Consider the following 20,654-nt stretch of genomic DNA (forward strand, 5'->3'; position numbering starts at 1 on the left):
GTGCTTGTTATGGATTTGTTTTCCTGTATATAAGTACATGATGGCAAAAACATGAACTGCTTAATATAAATTATTGAATCGCAAGATCCGGTAATAACCGAATGTATATACTACGATATATTTACGAAGTGATTATACTTTGTACCGACAAAAGATTTTTTTTTTCTTGTTTTTTTTTTTTTTTTAGAAGCCAGTATATGTATTTAGAGGTAAAAATACTACAGCTACATCTGCCTAAGCGATTGCTTCTGTATAAAGACCACCTGCTTAATAAGGTCAGCTTTACATGGTTCCTAACAACCAATTTCAGCTTAATTCAACCTATGTATAAAGATCATCTGGTTATAAAGATCATTTTTGCTGTTTCATTGAGGATCTTTATTTTCGAAGGATTTGGACTCAAAACTCGGTACAATTTCTCCTCTCATATGTCATAAATAAGATGTAAAAACTATCATTGTTCATCATTAAAAATGATGAAAATATTGAAAGCGTGAAGTAATATAAAAGTATACATTACTCACAATGGAATAGAGATTCGTCTTGCGATACGAGGTTTAAACGTTTTTAACGAGACGTATTATTAAAAATCTGTGTGGTTATAAAAAGGATTGCTGCTTGGCCTTTGGACAGATATCAGTGTTGGTGTGCCCACGATACGTCATAGTTGTCTGTTTATGATCCCAATATAAACCCAAGTTGTCAAGATAAGATTAGTTTTAACCAGCATTGTTTCACAATGGTAGGTATTATATATTTATTTCTGTTTGCCAAATGTATAAAAACCAAAAGGTGCTCTGAGTAACAATATTAGTGAAGGTATATAAACAGGAAAAAGTGTTATTTTGCATTTCGAAACATCAACCCGGAAGATGGTATTTATTCCATTGTCTCTATGGTAGATATATACGTATTTTTTTCTGTTTGCCAAATGTATCAAATTCAAAAAAATATTCTGAGTATCAATATTATTGAAGGCATATAAAGAGGATAAAGGTCTATTTTTTTGCATTTCGAAACATTAACCCGGAAGATTGTATCAATTCCATTGTCTCTATGCACATCATTTTCATGTAGTATTTTTGGAATATCATTAGGACATAGCATTGATTGTTCGTGTTTGCATCGATTGGTATATCTGTCATCAAATTAAATATACCTAAATCTTATTTTTGGTTTAGCTGTCAGTTGATCTATCGATATATAACATATGACGTTACAATGAAAGATTTTCTGAACAAAACACATGAAAGATACCCGTAATTGGCTTCAAACGAGATGCTGTTATATTGTGACCATATCCAAGTTACACAAAACAGACTATTGAGAAATTTGTTAAAATTGAATAATGACAACTGTATAATCGTTTAAATATCAAGAAAAGTCATGTTAATGTCAATGAATGTTTATATTATTTTTAGATAGCTCATTGATAAAATAAACAGTAATTTACTTTCTTAACTATATATGATACCTTTATATAGGACGTAGACTTAAGTAGCAAAGCGATCGCTACTTCCAAATGCAGGCATTTACAACCATTGTCTGGTATTCTATGTGTACTATTATCGATGATAAGGACAGACTTTTACTATATACAATCACAAGGTGGCGTCCTTAAACGAGTTCTCAGCCTTTTTTTATACGATGTGTACTTTGGTGGGAAGTATAGTAATCATTATACAATCAGTAATTTTAGTCGTTTTATTGATGTGGAGCTTTGGCGATAGAACTAACGACATTTCAAAATAGGTCGGTATCTTAGTAGAATCGGCAAATCCTGTTTTGAAAATGTTTGGATAAATTTTATCTTCGACGTGTATTTTGTTTGAAATAATTCATTAACTACCTGTACATGTAACACACTGCAAACTTCCGTTTTACGTTGCTCTATTTAAACGACTGTTATCCACCTGCAAATACTGCACTGTGACAAATGATTTGGTTAACTAAAATCTTTGGAATGTGCAACACATATATAATGAATCAGAAACCCCGTAGATAGAATAACGTTCTCAAACCACGCCAACAGTATCAATTCTAGGTATCTAGACAATAGAGTGTTGATTGCGCCATCATTTGATCTGGCATTTCTTCAGAGCAATTTTTTAACTACGGGGCACAGGTACGATTATAGATTACTCATAGATTACGAAGCGAGAGTAACAAAAGAATGTATCTCGAGGGAAAAAAGGAATGTCAATGACATTTTACTTGGTACTATAGGTATCCAAAGTGTGATTTATTGCCATTTTAATCCTGAGTCAGGTTTGTGTCTATGGAAAGAAACCATGCAACAAATGGCACGAATGACATTATTTTGTAAGCGGACCATCAAATCTACTCCCTTTCATTCTTCATTTCAAATCTCCGGATTATTTAACTCATACGGAATCATTATACGTCGTTGGTAATATCCAAAGCATATTTATAGTTATTTAATCAAGTTTGCTCTAGCAATTCGATTATGACATTGTATGAGGTCGATGATCCAGGAAAAACTTTCATTAGGATATCAAACCAGGTGGGAGGGGTATTGATGGAGGTCAAGGTTAATACACTTTCTTAGCGTGTTACATTCACGTACATATAGTTGTAATACCAGAAAACATTATTTCCGCAAGTAACACACGCAGACTCAACGGATATATAGTAAATAAGGTATCACTATGTCGCTTTCATGCATTTCAATACCTAGAGTCAGGTCAATTATCTAGAATAAACATTTTGATATTTTAAAAATTTGGTGCACATATGGATGATATTTAATGTACAATTGTCATTTTGTCGAATTATCTATGCTGTAATTTGTTTTTTGTGTTTACTATATATATTGGGTACATTAACGTAGTAAAATTTGAACGGGAAAGTCAAGTATAAACATTCGAATCAACAGCACAATGTATGCGATGACTTGTGTTTAGTAATTAGATAACATTTCAGTATAAACACAAGTGACGAAGGGAAACAATCTAACATGTATGACTCGTAGTCGAACTAACGATCGATGTTCAGCGAATCATTCGAGTCACTAAACATCTGCGTAACATCCATGTCCTCTAAAAAGGATGTTTCAATGGCGAGCCAACGGCCGGACTGATAACTCGAGATACTTACAGTGAAGAGTCGTCAGTTACATGATTGCGTTCCAAAGTATTAAAATCTTATAATCGATTACCTTTTATTGGCTGCTATCATGCCATACAGACCACTTCTTCGCCATTTAAATCTTGATTTGGCCCAGTGGTGTATGTCGCAGGTATATTTGGCTAGGCGATTGGGTGACTGGATAGGGTAATGGTAATAACATTATCATCCTTCGGCACTTGTCACTTTGTCCATAGGGTTATTATAAATATTTGTTAATGTAGATCAAATATCGCTAAATTTGTACTTACACATATACCGGTCATATTTCATATAATGTCCTCTATGATTTGACTATTGATCCAGGCTTGTAGTGTGCTTTTCCTCGCTATCTTTGTGGTGACCCTTTTCCAAGCGGCATCAGGCTTTTTGGTCGGTAACGACACCTCCGTAATTACTGAAACACAAGCAGGATACGGTTGTAAGTACATCTTAATTGTTTCAAGTGATATGTCAGATTCCGTTTCCATTTTCGTATTAAGTGTATTATGATATAAACTCGAATTTTCTCAGATATATTACATTAATTCTGCACACTGAATAAAATTACTTATTTACCAAGATATTTCTTATTAAAAGAAATTCGTATCCTGTATAAATATGCTTGTAAGTAGATAAGAGTTTCTGAGAGAAACTTTATGACATTGTACTAAAACTGTTAAAGTAATATTACTTTTTAAAATTATTTCTTTCATCAGCCTGCCCGGAACATTGTAAGATAACTCCTTGTGCAAGCCAGGTCGGTTGTTCTCTCTGTGACAACGGATATTGTCTTCATTATCAAAAGAATGGTACATCAACGTAAGTATAGTGTAATCTAGCGAGCGCGTAAAATGGAATAAGGAGACAACTATGATTAGAGTAGATTTAGGAAAATACAATAATGGATACAAAGTGTAAACAAAAAAAAACATTCAAAATCAAACATGATTCTACTGGAAAAATTATAATATTTTATAGCAATAAAATCATTTTGAAATAACTTTGCAATATTGGCAAATTTGCTGAAATTCTAAATTTAAGGTGAAATGTAGCTTAGCATTGCCTGAAAATGTGATAGTTCTAACTTCATGACATCCTTGTGTTGATATTTGACTAGAACAAAAAAACGGTATTTATTGCAGTTCATTGTATGTTAACCTTACGCATGATTTCTGTTTCAGTCTAGGTGTGTGCTTGTCGTCTTGTCCGTCCGGATACTACTGCCAACAAATACGGTTCTCAATTTGTAAAGGTATGATGCGCTATATATATATATATATATAAGAAATAAAAACAATAACGACTGACTAGTGAGCGCTTTCGCCCCATTCAAGGGAGCTCTTCAGACTGTATATAACGTTTATTTTAACAGTTGATAAATGTAGACCAGTACATGTCAGTATAAAATAAATATGGGTATTTATATCTAAGTATAACATTGTAGTCACTCAGATAGAGGCTTGTTGAGTGTTTACAGCAAAACTTGTACATAATGTTGGAGATATCCCTTCATGTGACATATCCTATATCTATAGATTCCCGATTACCGTCTTTACTTCCAAAAGACTAAAATAATGATAATTCAGTTGTTTTGATTCATGTCATTGCGGTAGAAATGTTATTATGCATCAAAATTGATGACTTACGACAATAATCTATACCGCAGTAATGCCGATATCACGTATTTATCTAACGCGAGTAAGACAGAGTTATCTTTTCCTCTTATTCTCCTGTCTCACCCAACAGGGGAGGGCAGTGTATATGATTTCGTTCTATGATTTAGACTAGCAGTGATTTGTATACTACTCGTTCTGAAATTTTTACAGCTTGCAAGGATACAAATTGTGACACGTGCAACTTTCTCGGAAAATGTACCAACTGTAAATCCGGGTTCTCTCTTATGACCACTGATGGAACATGTCATGCCGCGGCTACAGCAGTTTCCATGACAACTGAAGATCCAACTACAACAGAAGTTATGACGTCTGCCGCCATGACGTCAGCGGTGTCGTCATCTACAGACATGACGTCCGCTTCAAACACAGATATGACAACAACGGGAGCTGAAACAAAGACAACGATGCCAGCAGGTCCTGCACCAGTTGTTGGTTAAATTCCCTTGCTATTACGAACAGAGATATGTTTTTAAATGAATTTTGATGAATAAATCGTTTTACAATGTAATAAAAACATCATCGTGTTTTTATATGTCACTTAGTGCTCTACTTTATTATATCATCATAAAATTAAAATATATGGCTTAATACGGAACTCCCTGATTAACATGCTTCACACTCATTTTATTTCTTTGTTTTTCTGTCGAATTATTGTGATTTCGTTTTATCAAAATTTCATTTCGTTTTATCGAAACAGCATTTCGTTTTATCTGCATCACATTCATTTTTAAGTTCCATGTGTAATTTATGTGAAGTAACACCATTTGTGTAATGGATATCTTTGTCAAATAACGTTTATAATTGAGTAACCCTTCAAATATAGGGGAGACAACCCAACATATCTTCCACTCACTTGACAAAGAGATGATAAAACAAAACAGCTGTCACCTACTCTAGGTGATATATTGATACTGATGATCGATAATCTCCAATCTCCATGGCGGAGCGGGACCGAATCATCAAGTTAAATGTAGGGGGCGCCCTGTATACTACGTCCAAGTCCGTGATGACCAGTGTCCGAGGAGGGTTCCTGGACAGAGTGGCTGTAGGGGAGATCAACTCCATGCGGGACCACAGGGGAACCATATTCATTGACAGGGACGGCCACGTATTCAGGTTTGTGTGTGTGGCTGATCGTTAAATTTTGTTCGCTATGTTGGTCAATCAGTTTGTTCTTTGTTCAAAATGTCACTTTGGTAACATGCGACTAATTTTGCCCTGGTTTCAGTTTCATGAACATGCCTGATCTTTCAGGAATCCCTTAACTTAAAATCCCCAATAGGAAAGCATTGCAGAATTTAAGGTAAACACTTAAGTTAGGGAGTTTTCCTTAAAATCTGTAATGCTTTCCTATTGGGAATTTTAATATAAGTGATTCCTTAAAGTTAAGACATTTTCGTGAAACTTGACCCAGCTTTTCAAACTGAGAAACATTTTCTCCTCACAATATTTATTCATCAGGATAATCTATGAGTACATGGGTTATAATTCCCTATTAATTATCGATAAAGATATCATACCTGTTTAAAAGATAAATCATATTGTTACATACGACTATATACAGTATCTAAAATTATTGTGTATATTTTTCATGGAAGCATTAGTTTAAGAATGGAGAATACAAGAATAGAAAATGAAAATCCCTTTTAATTAAAGTTATTGTATCTGTAAATTCTGTTCAAATATATGCTTCGATTCTTTTTGGATATACTTATTCGCAATTTATTGGCATAAAAACAATTAAATCATTGTGTGCATGTTTCCTGCATATCAGGCAGTTTTTATTTTTATTGATTGCATGAAACAATCTTAATATTGATGGTGATGAAGCCAAGAAAATAAGAGGTAAAATGAAATATTACTGAAGTGACAAATGATTGTAATGTAATTATACTGAAATAGATTCAACGAAATTGAATAAAAACTCTTTGGAATTTGGACGAAAGAGGTAACAAAAATCAATGTATATTTCTCTATTATCGTAAATTCAGCAACGTCCCTTCTTTTACAGTCTAACAACTGCAGCAGTTGTTCACTGATGTATACACCGACACAGTGTTTCATATCTTAACATATTACAGGTAAACACATTATAACGAACATAAGCCATACAGGACCAGCTGCTTCCCTCTCAAAACATGGCGCAGAAGTATATTGTTATAAATCGATGAAAATGTAGGATTGTTCAATATTATCATCTCTCGATATGTCCTTGTCTATCCGGCCATTTAAAAAAAAAATCTTCTTTAGTCATTTTTGCCTGAACATTATTTTCCACCAACTCCCTAAATTCCTTATTAAAGATGCTCCACCGCCGATGAATGTTTTTTGTCTCTATCAAAAGCAGAAGCAGACGATTTCGCTTACAAAAGTTACTTACTTTACATCATTACCACCATTGAAAAGTTGGGGCTTCTAATTTTCCGTCAAGATAAAAAGATTAAAATTTATTAATTGCGTCCCGAAATGAATCTGTGGCACTATATCCTAAATAACTGAATGCGCTCGCACCATAAAGCAAAATGGATTGTTTTATATTGTACGAATAAACACCAATTAATGTTCAAATAATGGCGGTAGAAAATCTTTGATTAACTATAAAAGACTATAGCACATTTTGATTTTATTACTATTTCCTAGAACTGATAAAGAACTCTGTAATTTGTAATTAGTTTGATAAGCCTTTGATAGAATTCTCTAACATATACTTATTCTTTCATGTTTTCTATGTCTTTGCTCAAGTTATCAAGACATCTGCTGATTATTGCTATTTGTCGTAGTCAAGGATAAAAACCAAAGACGTTTTCTTGACACAATGATTATGATATTGGCTAGACTATTGAAATGTCTGGCATGCTTATACGAAAAAGTTCTATTAGAAAATACTGTTAATGTACTTACGTTTGCTCAGATTTAGATATAAATATATATCAATAAGTGTAATCCGGTGATTTAATGGAACTTGTTTACCACATTTAACGCAGTATAAGCGCTTCATATACAGCAAAAAGTCCGCTAAAAAGTGCCCTTCAGTATGTTCGGTCAAAAGTATTATTTTTGTGATTGGTATTGTTTCTTTTATTTGTTCCCGTGAACTAGTTATGTATTGCACAATTAAATTGTCTTTTTTTTTTGAATTTCAAAATAAAGTGGCAAAAAGATATTAAAATGTCAATATGCTAAGACATCGACCTATTCTAGTCTTCTCGTGTTGCTGGCGGTAAAAACAAACAAATGAATATGAAACATTATATACGGTAGGGTATATGAAGGTAAGGGGAGGTAACTCCCTTATGACAGAATAAATTATTATTCAGATAGAAAAAGAAAATGAAACATTTATATACACGTTAGGGTTTATGAAGGTAAGGAATGGTAACTTCATGAAGAAAGAAATCATTTTAGTTATTGTCAACGTTGTGATTCATGCCATGTTTGTGTGTATTTTTAGATACGTGCTGAACTACCTACGGACCTGTAAGCTGACGGTACCCCAGGGTTACAAGGAACTCTACCTTCTGAGGGAGGAAGCGGATTTTTATGGACTCCCAGGTCTCATCACAGAGATCGATAATATTCTGAGGTCGCGGAAACGAAGGAACAAACCACGCCTTTCAAAACAAAAGAGCAAGAGTATGGATTTGATTTGCGACGAAAACGGGACAGTTATTTTTGAAGACGACTCTTCTGATTTCTTCTATGATTAATAGATATTTATTCTTCAAACATCTAATTATTAATAATTGCGATTAATACATCGTCAGTCGTTACTTTTTTAATGTTATGCATTAATGTTTAGAAATTTTATTTTTGTTTGCATCCCGAATTCACACTACACTGGTAACAGAGAAGAGTGTTGCAAATAATTTGTATGGGGTAATATATGGAGCATCGTATTTGTTTGTTTACTGTAACACAGGATATGTTTGTGCTTTCGATATTTTGAACTCCTGTTACACATTTTCGTGGGTTAGCCTTATCTAGCACCTAGAACATGAATCCATGTTTATGTTCATAATATATTTATTCATGAATATATTACAACAGAGAACTGTTACGTATTGCAAAAATCTCTTGTTATACAGTAAAATAAAATGCCAATACAATTATATTGTTTACAGTTGTTGGTGGTCTATTGTTTGATACAGTGACATTAATGGGATAGTTATTTAGCTTTTCGTCAGTAACAGGAACTTTCGATGTCGTATTGCCTCGTTTATATTGTATTTATTTTTTCAATATATGAGGGGTTGAGTGTTCTGTTGGTAATCACAGGGAATTGAAAATAAAGTCTGGCATAATGGTTCAGTATTTAAGATTTAAAACCCCACTATCTTTCCGAAACATAAATTAGATTTTTTTTCCAAACAAAAAAAGCGTAAGATGGCCTTAGAAAGGGAGGGTTACAACACCAATCAAATGCAAGGCTTCCTCCGCAATCTGTCATAACATTGAATATCCATTTCCCCTTTTTACAACCTGGCATAGTGATAGTCAACTAACGCGCGGTATATATGAGGACGGCGGGGAAAATAAGACGAAAACATAATATCAGATTTAGTTTAATTTAATTCTTTAGAAGATAATGAAAAGTAAAGTATTAACGGTAAGCTAATAACTTTTGCGACTCTATAAAGTTATGAATATCTTTTTACATTCTAACCTTAAAACGTTAAAAGCCGTTGGTTAATAAACATGCAATTCTGACAATGGTAATTTTTTATTTTGTTATTCATTGTGTTTCTTTTTAAATTAGGACACATAACAATATAGATGCAATTTATCTGTCAGAATCGCGCGACCGTAAAACAGCATAGTTTCCTCGAATCTTCAATTGACTGTTACGTAATTATGTGCTATTTGTCTTCATTCATGCGTTTTATCATGTCTGTAATATAGATCAGGTAGAGCAGGTTTTTTTTTTATTTTTTTATACGACTGGGTTATCACATGGCAATTCTTACTAATTAATTGATTAAGCTATATAAGATCGGTGAACTATTATTTTGTTTAGTGAAGCAACATCAACTGTAAATGACATGATGCTGGAAACAGAATGCTATTTTAAGCAGCGTAGCTACTCATCACATTTATCAATGGGGTCAGACTATACAGGCATAATGTCTTGAGGTAAATTCAAGGCAATATCAGGTCTATTTCAGTTTAATTTCAGATGATTTTTTCAGGTCAAATTTACCTGATAAGTTAAAAAAACCGTGACCTGATATTGACCTGAAATTCAGATGAAATTTACCTGGATTTGACCTGAATTTCACTGAAGAATTTCCCAGGTCAACTTCAGGTGAAATTGACCTGAAATTCATATGCAGATTTTGACCTGAATTCTTCAGTTTTTCAGGTCAATTTCAGGTCAAGATATTTTCAGGTCAAATTCACCATTTGACATACTGCCTGTGTAGTCCATTCCATATCTAATTAAATATGCTAACACTACTTCACAACAAACAAACTGAGACAGGTGAAAACAAACAAGCCACAGAATCAGATGGTTACAACTGGGGAAATACCGATAAATAAACAAAATAAACAACAAATAAAATCTTTCTGAGTGAATTCATCAACAGAGTAAAACTGACTTACACCGCTTTATAATCTTACTTTAAATATAGAATCCGGTATCCATGACTGACCCCAAAACCCATGGGTGAATGGCCAATGCTAATAAGCCAATAGATACATTTTTCTGGTCTGCATCATATGGTTGGATTGAACCCTTTAATTGAATACTGGATTCAATAACAATAAACTTTTGAAACCTGAAAAATATCTTCTATATACATACAGTTTTTGGCAACTGAACATCATTGAAAAAAACACCTTAACTACAAATTTTCACGTTCAAATTTTATATCTAATAATATGTTTTTACAGTTATATATCATAAGCAACACTTTTTGTCTGATGTATTTTGCTATGTACTGGTTGTAAGTTAGGGAAAGAATATAGGCTATGCCTGTTGTTCAATCCCTTTTTAAATATTTTTTAAAATAAAGTTTGTTGAAATTGAAAAAATGAATAAACAGTTAAAGATCAGTCATGTGACTGAACACTACTAACCCTGTCCCTTCTCATAAGGGCTGCATAAGCCTTCAGGATAACAGGTGAAAGCTACCTGGAGTAGAATTCTTGTTGAGTGAACCTGTTTAAACTTCGGTATATAATTATATAAAAGTTAAAGATCTTATTTCCAAAAAGAGACACTGATGTAGCCTTGCTTTTTTAATTTGAGTAATATATTAGATATTTGTAAAGCAATATGCACCTATGTAATTATAGCACTCAAAGAAACTGCTATTGATGAAATGAGACACACATAGATTTTTATGTAAGACATCAAATAACTTATTTCTTTCCGATTAATCTCAAAATACAATACTCACAACTGAGACAGCAAAAAAATCTATATCAATCGTCGTGATATCTTCAATATGACACGGCGCGATGTGTTCAGTAAATTTTCAATTTCAACAATATTTTATTGATATTATGTACATCAATAGGATCGGACATCAGGCTACGCCTATTTAAGTCCTCTCCAGATCTTATTTTAAAGTATAAACATGAATTCATTCTGCAATTAATTTATACATATATTTAAATATACAAATAAATTAAATTAATTACAGTATAGTGATAATAATATTAATAAGTACTAATTAAAGGGGGATAACTCCAATTTTATTTTTGATGAAGAAAATGTTTCAGAACAAGTTTAGTTATTTGGATTTCATATTCCTAGTGATTGTAGTTTTTGGATAGGGATAAGAATCATGCTCATTTATTTACAGACTAACATACATACACACCTTGAGATATTAGGCCAAAAAGTCCCCGTGCATTATGCACAATGACCCATCCCTTTGTAATATATGTATGAAAGTCTGACAACAAATGAGCATTTTGTCTTCAGTTGAATATGAAAAAAATTGGTATGAGATTGAATGAAATTTTTTAAACAATTGGAGTTAACCCAACATTTATGGTTCTAATATGTACAGTTTGATTATTCAATTAGATAATTATTATAGTATAAAAGATTCTCAATATTCGATAAGCAGTATTCAGTATCCATCCAGCCAGGATAGTTAGAGTAAATTAGAAATAAATATTAACATATACAATAGTTTAGATGTTTAATTGCACTGCTAGATAGTATTTTGACTATCAAGTAATTAGATATGGGTACTTGTTACTTGTTTTTGTTTGCTTATATATGCAGAGGGCTATGATACATGTATATAAAATATGTTTATCAGTAATCAAATTTTTTAGTATGGCATATATATTCAATCACGCATTGTAAAATATCTTTGTTAATATCATTATTGCAAAATTTACATCCATTTAATAGTGTTTCAATGTTTAAATGATTATGATTATCTGGTAAACCTAAGTTATTTATTCCCTGTATAAGAACTGCTCTCCTGTGTCATATGAAGTGACTACAGTCAAAGTAAAAAGTGATGTGATCTTTTCATTGGTTTAATAACAGGAAAGGCTGGAGATTATCTTAGTTGATAATGGATAAAGATCAGAGTTTAAAATTAATTGCTTGGTTTCGTTGCTGGCACAGTATACTTATTTATATTTTACCGGTCGCCATGATATTTAAAAAATTGGAAACTTCGGTGTAGGAATATCATTTACAATTTTAATATTTTTTTTTTTTTAAATACTGAATTATGAAATATGAGTTCTTTATCGGTTTGATTAAATTCTCTTAGCATTGAGGGAATAAAGATGTTGCGAGTATAATCAGCATTCTACAAGTGGGGGGGATTAAAGGCGATTATTTCTTAATGTGTAGGAGTATTATTATTATCATTAAAGAATGATCAATCAAATTAGTAAGATATCTAGGGGGATTCATTATTACAATTTTAAAACTTCAATATTGCATTTATGTTGTTTTAGTCTGATGCAAGTAATCAAGTCAACTTCAGCATATATGTTTATTTATGAGGACGTTACTCTTCTCAGGCACTGTTTATAATTCTTTGTTGCTTCTATCTGTTACAGATTCTAATAAGTCTTTATCTTGGTTTGTACAATGTATCAAAAATGACATCACCCATATTATAAAACAGGTCTTATAGAAGGAATGTATATAAATTTTTAAAAGGCTCCATTTTATCTAAATTATGTTTTTGTACTCTTAAAATTTTTAGTCTTTTTAGAAGGCCCTGAGTAATAAATATTATTAAATATGCTTGGACCATTTACCATCACTAGCTGAAAGTTACACCCCAAATGTTTATGAAATAGAACAGAGTTTACAATATCATCTGCAAAAAGAATATCAGGGTTGAATATATGTCTTTTTCTTGAGAAAAGTACAGTTTCTGTTTTTGAAGGATTAAAATTAATGTCCCATTTCTTTGCCCAATTATTAATATTACTTAGATCATTGGTTAGATTATCTGCAATTTCTACATGGTTATCAGTTATTATTTCATAAAGTGAAGTATCATCAGCAAAGAGTTTAATTTTACTATTTACACATTCAGTTATGTCATTAATATATAATAAGAATAGGAATGGCCCTAAGACAGAACCTTGTGGTACACCGGCATTGACATTTTTAAAAGAAGATAGGAAACCCTCAGTAGATACTCTTTGTTTTCGATCAGAAAGATAATTTCGAAACCATTGTAACACTCTTCCTTTAATACCATAAGACTCTAATTTGAATAATAATCCTTCATGCCAGACTCTGTCGAAAGCTTTGCTAATATCGCAGAATATAAATTTTATTTCATTGTTTTTATCCAAATTATGCACTATCGTATTATAAATATCTAGTAACTGGTTAACTGTAGAGTTCTTTAGGCAAAAATCCTGATTGGTGCTTTGATATAATATCACACTCTTTCATATAGTTAAACATATATTTAAAAATTACTTTTTCTATTATTTTACTAAAGCATGGTGTTACAGATATTGGTCTATAATTTGAAGCATTACTCTCAAGCCCTTTTCCTTTATAAATTGCATTGATATCAGCTGTTTTCCAAGATAATGGAATAACTCCAGTTTCTAGTATTCAGTAAAATTATCTAGTTCATTGATCTGCACTTAGTTTTTAAATTGCTCAATGAAATCCCTTTTTAACGGTTTAGTGTGTCATTTCAATTTATAAATGCATGTATTGAAAACCGATTTCACAAAATTAATCAATTTGTATGATGATGGATTGACAATCCACAGATACACTGGTCGTGAGACAGATAGGACAATGCAGTGGTCAATAGCTAGTAGATATTTGTTTTGTAATCCGATACAATTTTGCGCAGGCCGTTCAACAAGGATATATCGATAGGCTGTGTCGCTATATCTATTGATTTAAGCTGTTGATATAATGTAAATAATAAATTCTGCTTTAATTAATGATCTACTGATCATAAACAATCTAAAACAATCTTTTTAATAATAATAATGTAAATTTAATTGCGCATTTAAAGAGCTCCATATTTCCCACAAGTATACCAAGATTAATATGAAATATTTGATATCCATATCACTCACACTAGATGACGTGAACTGTTCCACGAACATCCAGTGAAATGTAAGCGTCATGGTATCTCTACCGGAATAATAAATATGTCGTGCTAACCAATGATACTAACCTCTATACGCAATATGTTCCAGTTATTTTATTCATCTTTATACAAAGCTTGAGTTTGACATTTTTTATTTATTTTAATTAGTTTTAATAATTTGATAATAATTCCTCGTCGCTACTGATGTCCACATTTTAATTAAATTGAACACAAAATCTTGTGAAACACCTTTAATTTAGACATTTACAATTTGTTTTCAAAATCTTCTCCGTACAATGCTCAATAAAGTAAGTCCAATATCTTAATTTCAATATTATTCTAAGGGTCTGTGAATACTCATTAATATCCAAAGTAAATGCAACTCTCATGCGATTTATTGGCCAAGCATATATGATTTTAAGGATGTATTCTTCTGAGGTTTCATTCCCATTGAAGTCTCGTTTCGACATAGATTAAAGAAGTCGTGCGTTTGTCAAATATAATTCATCAATATCTTTAGCAAGTTGCCAGTTGCAAATTTTGTCAAAAATTACATTTCTATTTTAAGAAGAATTTTTCTATACGGGGATTTTAAGAAATGGCCCATACGGCGGCCATTTTGAAACTGTGTCTTTTTTCGCTTTGAGTAGAACCACAGTTTTACCATTTTTTACTGAAATTGTTTTTACTTAAATCATCACTACGCCAGTATTTTTAGCTGTATCGAGCTAAATTTTGCTGTATATCTTTACTCGTTTGTGGTTATTAAAATATTGAGCATTAATATCTGAAATGAAACACTTTTGTCACTTTGTTTTTACATTTAATTGTTTTTCACTAAAATACTGAACAATAAAAAATATTCAAATTGGGCAAAAAAGTAAGCACAAAGACCCCCCCCCCCCCCATTTTTCTGCCTGATTTAGAAAGAACAACCATTGCCCTGTTGATATGTTAAATATTAACAAAAGTTTAAAACCAGAACTTTTCTATAAAGGGTTAAATTTTGCAAAAATGGCTGAAAATGGTGGAGTTTGTAATTCAAATTAATTTTGTCAACTAGGTATCTTTAAGTGACAATAGCTCAAAACGAGCACACGGACATATGTTTTTTCTTCCATTTTCTTTTATGCCATGAACTCCTCTTTCTAAAAAACTATATGAGAAAAAAAGTTTAATTCAAGAAAATTTTTGACTTCTCAGAGGAGTACATCCTTAAATCCTACAATATACCCATTTTTTCGTCCTTGATAAAGTCTATAATGCAATTCTACTTATTCCACATTTTACTCTCATTTATCATCAGCATATTCACGAAGCATGGAAAAGAAACGTAAAATTAATGCAATTGCTCGCAGTGTTTATTTTCAGTCTGGATATTGTGAAATTGTGAAATGACGAATGAATAATCCGTTCTTACAAGGGCGCACTAATTATTCTCAGTGAAATGACTGGGCATTTTTTCGTACTGAATAAGATAATTACACGATAAATGGGAATTAAATTATTTCTTACATAAAGGTTTTGCCCCTTTGATATGCTTCTGTATAACATTGAATGTTCTTGAGTATGCGTTGTTGAGAAAGCTTAGTGATATGTCCAATGCAATGTTTTATTGTGTTTCTATCTTTGGAAATTTGAGGTAACTACTATTGGGCTGATATAGGAAACAAAGGCGTTTTATCGACGTTGGAGTCTTTGGACAAGACGAAAGCGCTTTTCTGAGATGTGTTACTTTAGATTGCTTTATGGACACACAATGCGAATCTGTCTTGTTTGACAATGGACAATGACTTGGATACATCCACAAACTTCATTACTATAAAGAGTGCAGATTATTGATTCAACAAAATATCCAGTTACAGCTAGATATCTTGACAGTTGACTGTTTCATATTAAATTGCTAAATACATTTCAGACCGAGGTCTTAGAATCAATCAGTTCCTTATCTGTAGCTTTCAAGTTCATCAAATTATATTTTCATGGTTCATTGATTGGCTGGCAGACATTTGCTTTAGAATGGCAGCATTACTCAATAACTTGTAGAGTGATTTATTTGTTTTCAAATCCGATTTAATATTGTTCAGGACGTTCCATCATGCTCTAGCGACATACTGTGTCGCTAGATCTTTTGATGGGCGCGTTGAATTAAATTCAAAGAGGAATTATCAATGTATTATTTAGGCGTCTTCCATATTGATTAAAGACTCTGTGCTTCGACGAGAAGTAATTAACACGCTTTACAACAGTGTTTGTATCAAAAATATAGAACGCGTCGTGCGTTCAAATAGTCTCATATTCCGCTTGAAGGATCGAGAGATATGCAACACTAAACGACGAAAATATCTGCGTTAAACCATATGGAAACCTATCAGCTTCCATTTATTTTATTCCTTTTTATACAACGATCCAACAATACAGGTGAGTTAATGGCTCAGTTTGACATTTCTATTTACATGACTGATATTCATTTGTCGTCACAGATGTCCACATCTTTTCAGAATTAAATCAACAACAAAACTTTTCTTTCTCAAAATCAGATTTTCTCTTGTAATGGAAGTTGTCGATATCAGTATAATGTTGGTGCCACTCTAATTGTCATTTACTGCGATCAAAGTGATTTTTTTTCTAAGCTCAGCACCATGATTTTTATCCCTGATTACTGATAAAAGTGTTAAATCATTCATACTTTCTCCGCAGATAGGGGATGTAATTATCTAAAGAAATATAAGAACCCACACATGTGTGACGCCAACATTCGAATGATATCACCTACAGCCATTTCTGTTTTAAATATGGCGTATTATAGTTAATTAATAACCATTTTGTCATTGAAAAGCTTCAGTCACATCACGTGTACACACACGTTGGAACAAAAGCAACACATGCAATAAAAATTGATATGCCCAAAGCAATATTTCATTTTGTTTCTTTCATAAGAAATCCGAGGAGACTTCTATCGGGCGGATGAAAGATACAGTGACGTTCTGCCGACGTCAGATATACTTTGGACCAGAACATATTACTTACGGAGATGTGTTTTTGATTGCTTTATGGACACACACTGTGAATCTGTCTTTTACGGCAACGGGCAATGCCATGGATACATCCGTAAACTTCACGACCTAATAGATCAGATAGCCGCAAAAGGGATGAAATATTATGAAATGGCGGGTAATTTCTCTAAGCATTTCACTTTGAATTATATCAGATGCGATATGTAAAAAACAATACAATGTGAAGAAAATATATATATATATATTGTTTTTTTAACCAACTTTTTGTGACTGTGTGACCCAGTTAATATCATCTCAGCCCATTCGCAATATTTGTGTTTTATTGTATATAATTTACCTTTCGCAATCACGTATAAATTTACAGGACCTGTTGGTAACCTAGCGGCTGGCAAACCAGCAATTCAGTCATCGACACTATTCAACGCGGGGTTCGAAGCAGCGTTAGCTGTAGACGGCCGACGTTATCCCATGCAGAATGCTGCTCCTTCCCTTCGCTCTTGCTCTCATACTCTGTCAGACGGAACTGGAGACGATGCACCATTTTGGGAAGTGAATTTGAACGCAACGTATAAAATCACATCTGTTTCATTTCTCGGCCGACAGGAATGTTGTGGTGAGTACCATATCAATTCAATTTATTTGCGGTAGGGTGAATATAGTTTAAAAAGTGCAACACCGTCGACGAAAGGTCATTTTATCTCACGAAGAGGAGTAAATGAATCGGTTATTGTCTTCAGAAATTCCCATCGCTATTTAATGTCTCCATTGAAAAGATATTTGAGCTTCTTATGTTATCAATTGCGTCCCAAAAGTAAACTCACGATGGTCCTTTGCCCTATATAGAATGAGTTACTGTTACTGATTGCACATGCAACAGAAGCAAAACAATATTTTTATACTATTTGTTGTGTGAATGAGACATTTATTTTCAAACGATGTATATGGTTAATACACTGTAGGCAGTGAATCATCTTTAATCATAGATAGGTTCGTTGCGGAATATTGAAAATTTATATTTTGTAACTCTAATTCATCAAACGTGAACCGGTATCGGATTTCGTAGATATGATACTTTTATATAGGTTATTTTTATAATGTTTTTTAAACATAATGCAGCAATCCATGCATATCTTACAGGGGAACGTAACTCTGGACTGAATATAACAGTAGCAGAATCATCAGCAGGCCCCTACACCCTGTGTTACTACTATCCACTCGGTCCTGGCTTTGTTAACGAAATGAAGACTTTCCACTGTACGCAGCCATTGACCGGACGTCTTGTCAGGATCTCACGTGCAGTGGATGTCCTTAACCCTTGTGAAATTGAGGTGTATGGATACCCGCTTAATACAATACAACAGTAAATAACCAGTCGTTCCATTCTTAACTATTCATAAGATTAGTTTACAACGCAGTCTATGTGAGAACAAAGGTCCTTTGTTATTCTGTGTATTTTTCATTGTGTATGAATTCAAATGGCAAACAAGAATATTTACTTTTCGAAATACATATAATCGATGTTAGAAATTAACCTACACACATCAAAAAGAACTATAATTAAGAGATCCAGGTTTAAAAGAACCAAAGTTATTGATTTATATAATTTATTCAGTAAATATAAAGCGGCAGTCTGTGTAAAGTACTTTATGTAATTGCCATTTGTAGAGCTAAAAACGCACATTGGTAATGAAAAGTAATAAAAACACAGAAGGAATATTGACTCGATGTTTCCAAAATGGAAAACTACTACATGTATGCATCGACCCTTACGTGACCTTGTATCAGCAATGGAAAAGAGGGAAGTCAGAGCATATCTAAATATATATACTATTTGTATGCGCAGAAAGATACCATATGATATACTTAACAAATGAATAAAATTCTATACACATTTAGATAATGAATAAACAATAATCTTAATAATAATATTACAGACAGTGATCAACGTATTATGTTCTCATCTCGGCGACAACTAGATCAACGATCTCTAACACCACCACCTTGTGTAATATATAACAACAAACCGACGCTCTTAACACAAAGGTGCGCAACGAGAGGAAAATATGGATACATTTTACCTAAAATAATAAAATCAACCTTTTCCAGGTTATATGTCTATATGAAAATGCATTGTAAATTCAAACTAGAGAAGTAGACATCTTTGTTTCTGATTTTCCGTGGTAATATTTGCATTCCTACAATCTATCTTGCTGCGTAGTATAATAGCGTTGAGCATAACAAACAACGGATGTGTGCCTTTGCATAACACTAAAGTCTAGACAGTCTACTGTCAAATCACAGACGGCTGGGCAAATCGATTGAATCAGGAATCTCAACAAGGTAGATTTGTAGAAGCATAAATTATAAAGGAACTAATAAGTGATTTGATATTCTTACCAACATTGGTTTTAAAAAGGTTATCGCTAATCATATATACTTCCGAATCTAAAGCATTATTTCTCAGAATAATAGCTTTGCTACGAATGTTGCGCCAATATTCTACACCTTGCTTGTTAGTTTTTTATGGATATAAAGCGAAAATTGGGTGAGCGGATGATCATGCTTTTATGTAAACAGTAGGCGTTGGTCCTGTGTCTATTACCGAATGAAAAATTGCACCAACCTTCCGTGCTCCAAAACTACTGTATTGTAAAAGTAACATAGTTTGCCAAGAGCGTTTACAGATATAATAGTTAATGCGGTTAGTATTGAAACGTCCGTAATTCCAATCAGTTTGCGTGATATTCCGTACTCCCTCCACACTCCTTAACAATATAGGCAAACCACACATGAGGACAACTTTGTAAGCATTTGACCAATATACATTAGGCCAAAAAATAATATGTATGTTAAGAGTTACCAGACCGACCCTAATTATTTTACCCCCGACCCTATTTTTTTCCACTTTTCTACGAAAAAATATTAAGAAGTCGGGATTTTGATCACAGACGCCTGTTCCGGCAATCATTTTAGAGTGAAAAACACTAAAAAAACGAAAGAAAAAAACCGACCGACCCTATTTTTTTGCCAATGTAACCCTAAACAAATGAAAAAAATTGGCCTATTTTTATATTATTTGATTCCATTTTTATTATTATTATTTTATTTTATCTTATACTATACCATAAAATATTCTTTAGATTTTTAGATTTACTCATTTAATCTGAATGATCATGGTGATAAAACTTCAAAATATACAACAGATCCAATCGATTAGCAACATAACGTTAGTGCTCTCTAAGTCTATACGAGTAGTCCCCCTCCCCTACCTG

General features: G+C 32.7%; 3 protein-coding genes across 3 annotated transcripts; all 3 read left to right on the top strand.

The window, feature by feature from the left end:
• Positions 1 to 607: 607 nt before the first annotated feature.
• LOC138317635 (R-spondin-1-like) lies at positions 608 to 5,319 on the top strand. Its single transcript, XM_069259436.1, has 5 exons — positions 608 to 742; positions 3,454 to 3,568; positions 3,846 to 3,948; positions 4,311 to 4,381; positions 4,956 to 5,319. The coding sequence occupies exons 1-5, from the start codon at positions 740 to 742 to the stop codon at positions 5,240 to 5,242; spliced, it is 579 nt and encodes a 192-aa protein (XP_069115537.1). The 5' UTR covers positions 608 to 739; the 3' UTR covers positions 5,243 to 5,319.
• Positions 5,320 to 5,703: 384 nt separating this feature from the next.
• On the top strand, positions 5,704 to 8,916 carry LOC138319932 (BTB/POZ domain-containing protein KCTD21-like). Its single transcript, XM_069263044.1, has 2 exons — positions 5,704 to 5,921; positions 8,257 to 8,916. Exons 1-2 carry the CDS (start codon positions 5,743 to 5,745, stop codon positions 8,510 to 8,512), a joined length of 435 nt encoding a protein of 144 aa, XP_069119145.1. The 5' UTR covers positions 5,704 to 5,742; the 3' UTR covers positions 8,513 to 8,916.
• An 8,616-nt stretch (positions 8,917 to 17,532) lies between these two features.
• On the top strand, positions 17,533 to 18,746 carry LOC138319487 (fucolectin-1-like). The gene is made up of 3 exons (XM_069262642.1): positions 17,533 to 17,539; positions 17,747 to 17,995; positions 18,520 to 18,746. Exons 1-3 carry the CDS (start codon positions 17,533 to 17,535, stop codon positions 18,744 to 18,746), a joined length of 483 nt encoding a protein of 160 aa, XP_069118743.1.
• Positions 18,747 to 20,654: the final 1,908 nt, after the last annotated feature.

Source organism: Argopecten irradians, chromosome 3, assembly GCF_041381155.1.
Source record: "Argopecten irradians isolate NY chromosome 3, Ai_NY, whole genome shotgun sequence".
Taxonomy (NCBI): domain Eukaryota; kingdom Metazoa; phylum Mollusca; class Bivalvia; order Pectinida; family Pectinidae; genus Argopecten; species Argopecten irradians.

What these genes read in the sequence shown, in the direction of transcription:
- LOC138319932 (XM_069263044.1), top strand. Translation starts at nt 5,743, where the DNA reads ATGGCGGAGCGGGACCGAATCATCAAGTTAAATGTAGGGGGCGCCCTG. An exon ending in AGGGACGGCCACGTATTCAG is followed by an intron (nt 5,922 to 8,256) that starts GTTTGTGTGTGT and finishes GTGTATTTTTAG; the next exon opens with ATACGTGCTGAACTACCTAC.
- LOC138317635 (XM_069259436.1), top strand. An exon ending in CAAAAGAATGGTACATCAAC is followed by an intron (nt 3,949 to 4,310) that starts GTAAGTATAGTG and finishes TTTCTGTTTCAG; the next exon opens with TCTAGGTGTGTGCTTGTCGT. An exon ending in ACGGTTCTCAATTTGTAAAG is followed by an intron (nt 4,382 to 4,955) that starts GTATGATGCGCT and finishes AAATTTTTACAG; the next exon opens with CTTGCAAGGATACAAATTGT.
- LOC138319487 (XM_069262642.1), top strand. An exon ending in CGGCCGACAGGAATGTTGTG is followed by an intron (nt 17,996 to 18,519) that starts GTGAGTACCATA and finishes CATATCTTACAG; the next exon opens with GGGAACGTAACTCTGGACTG.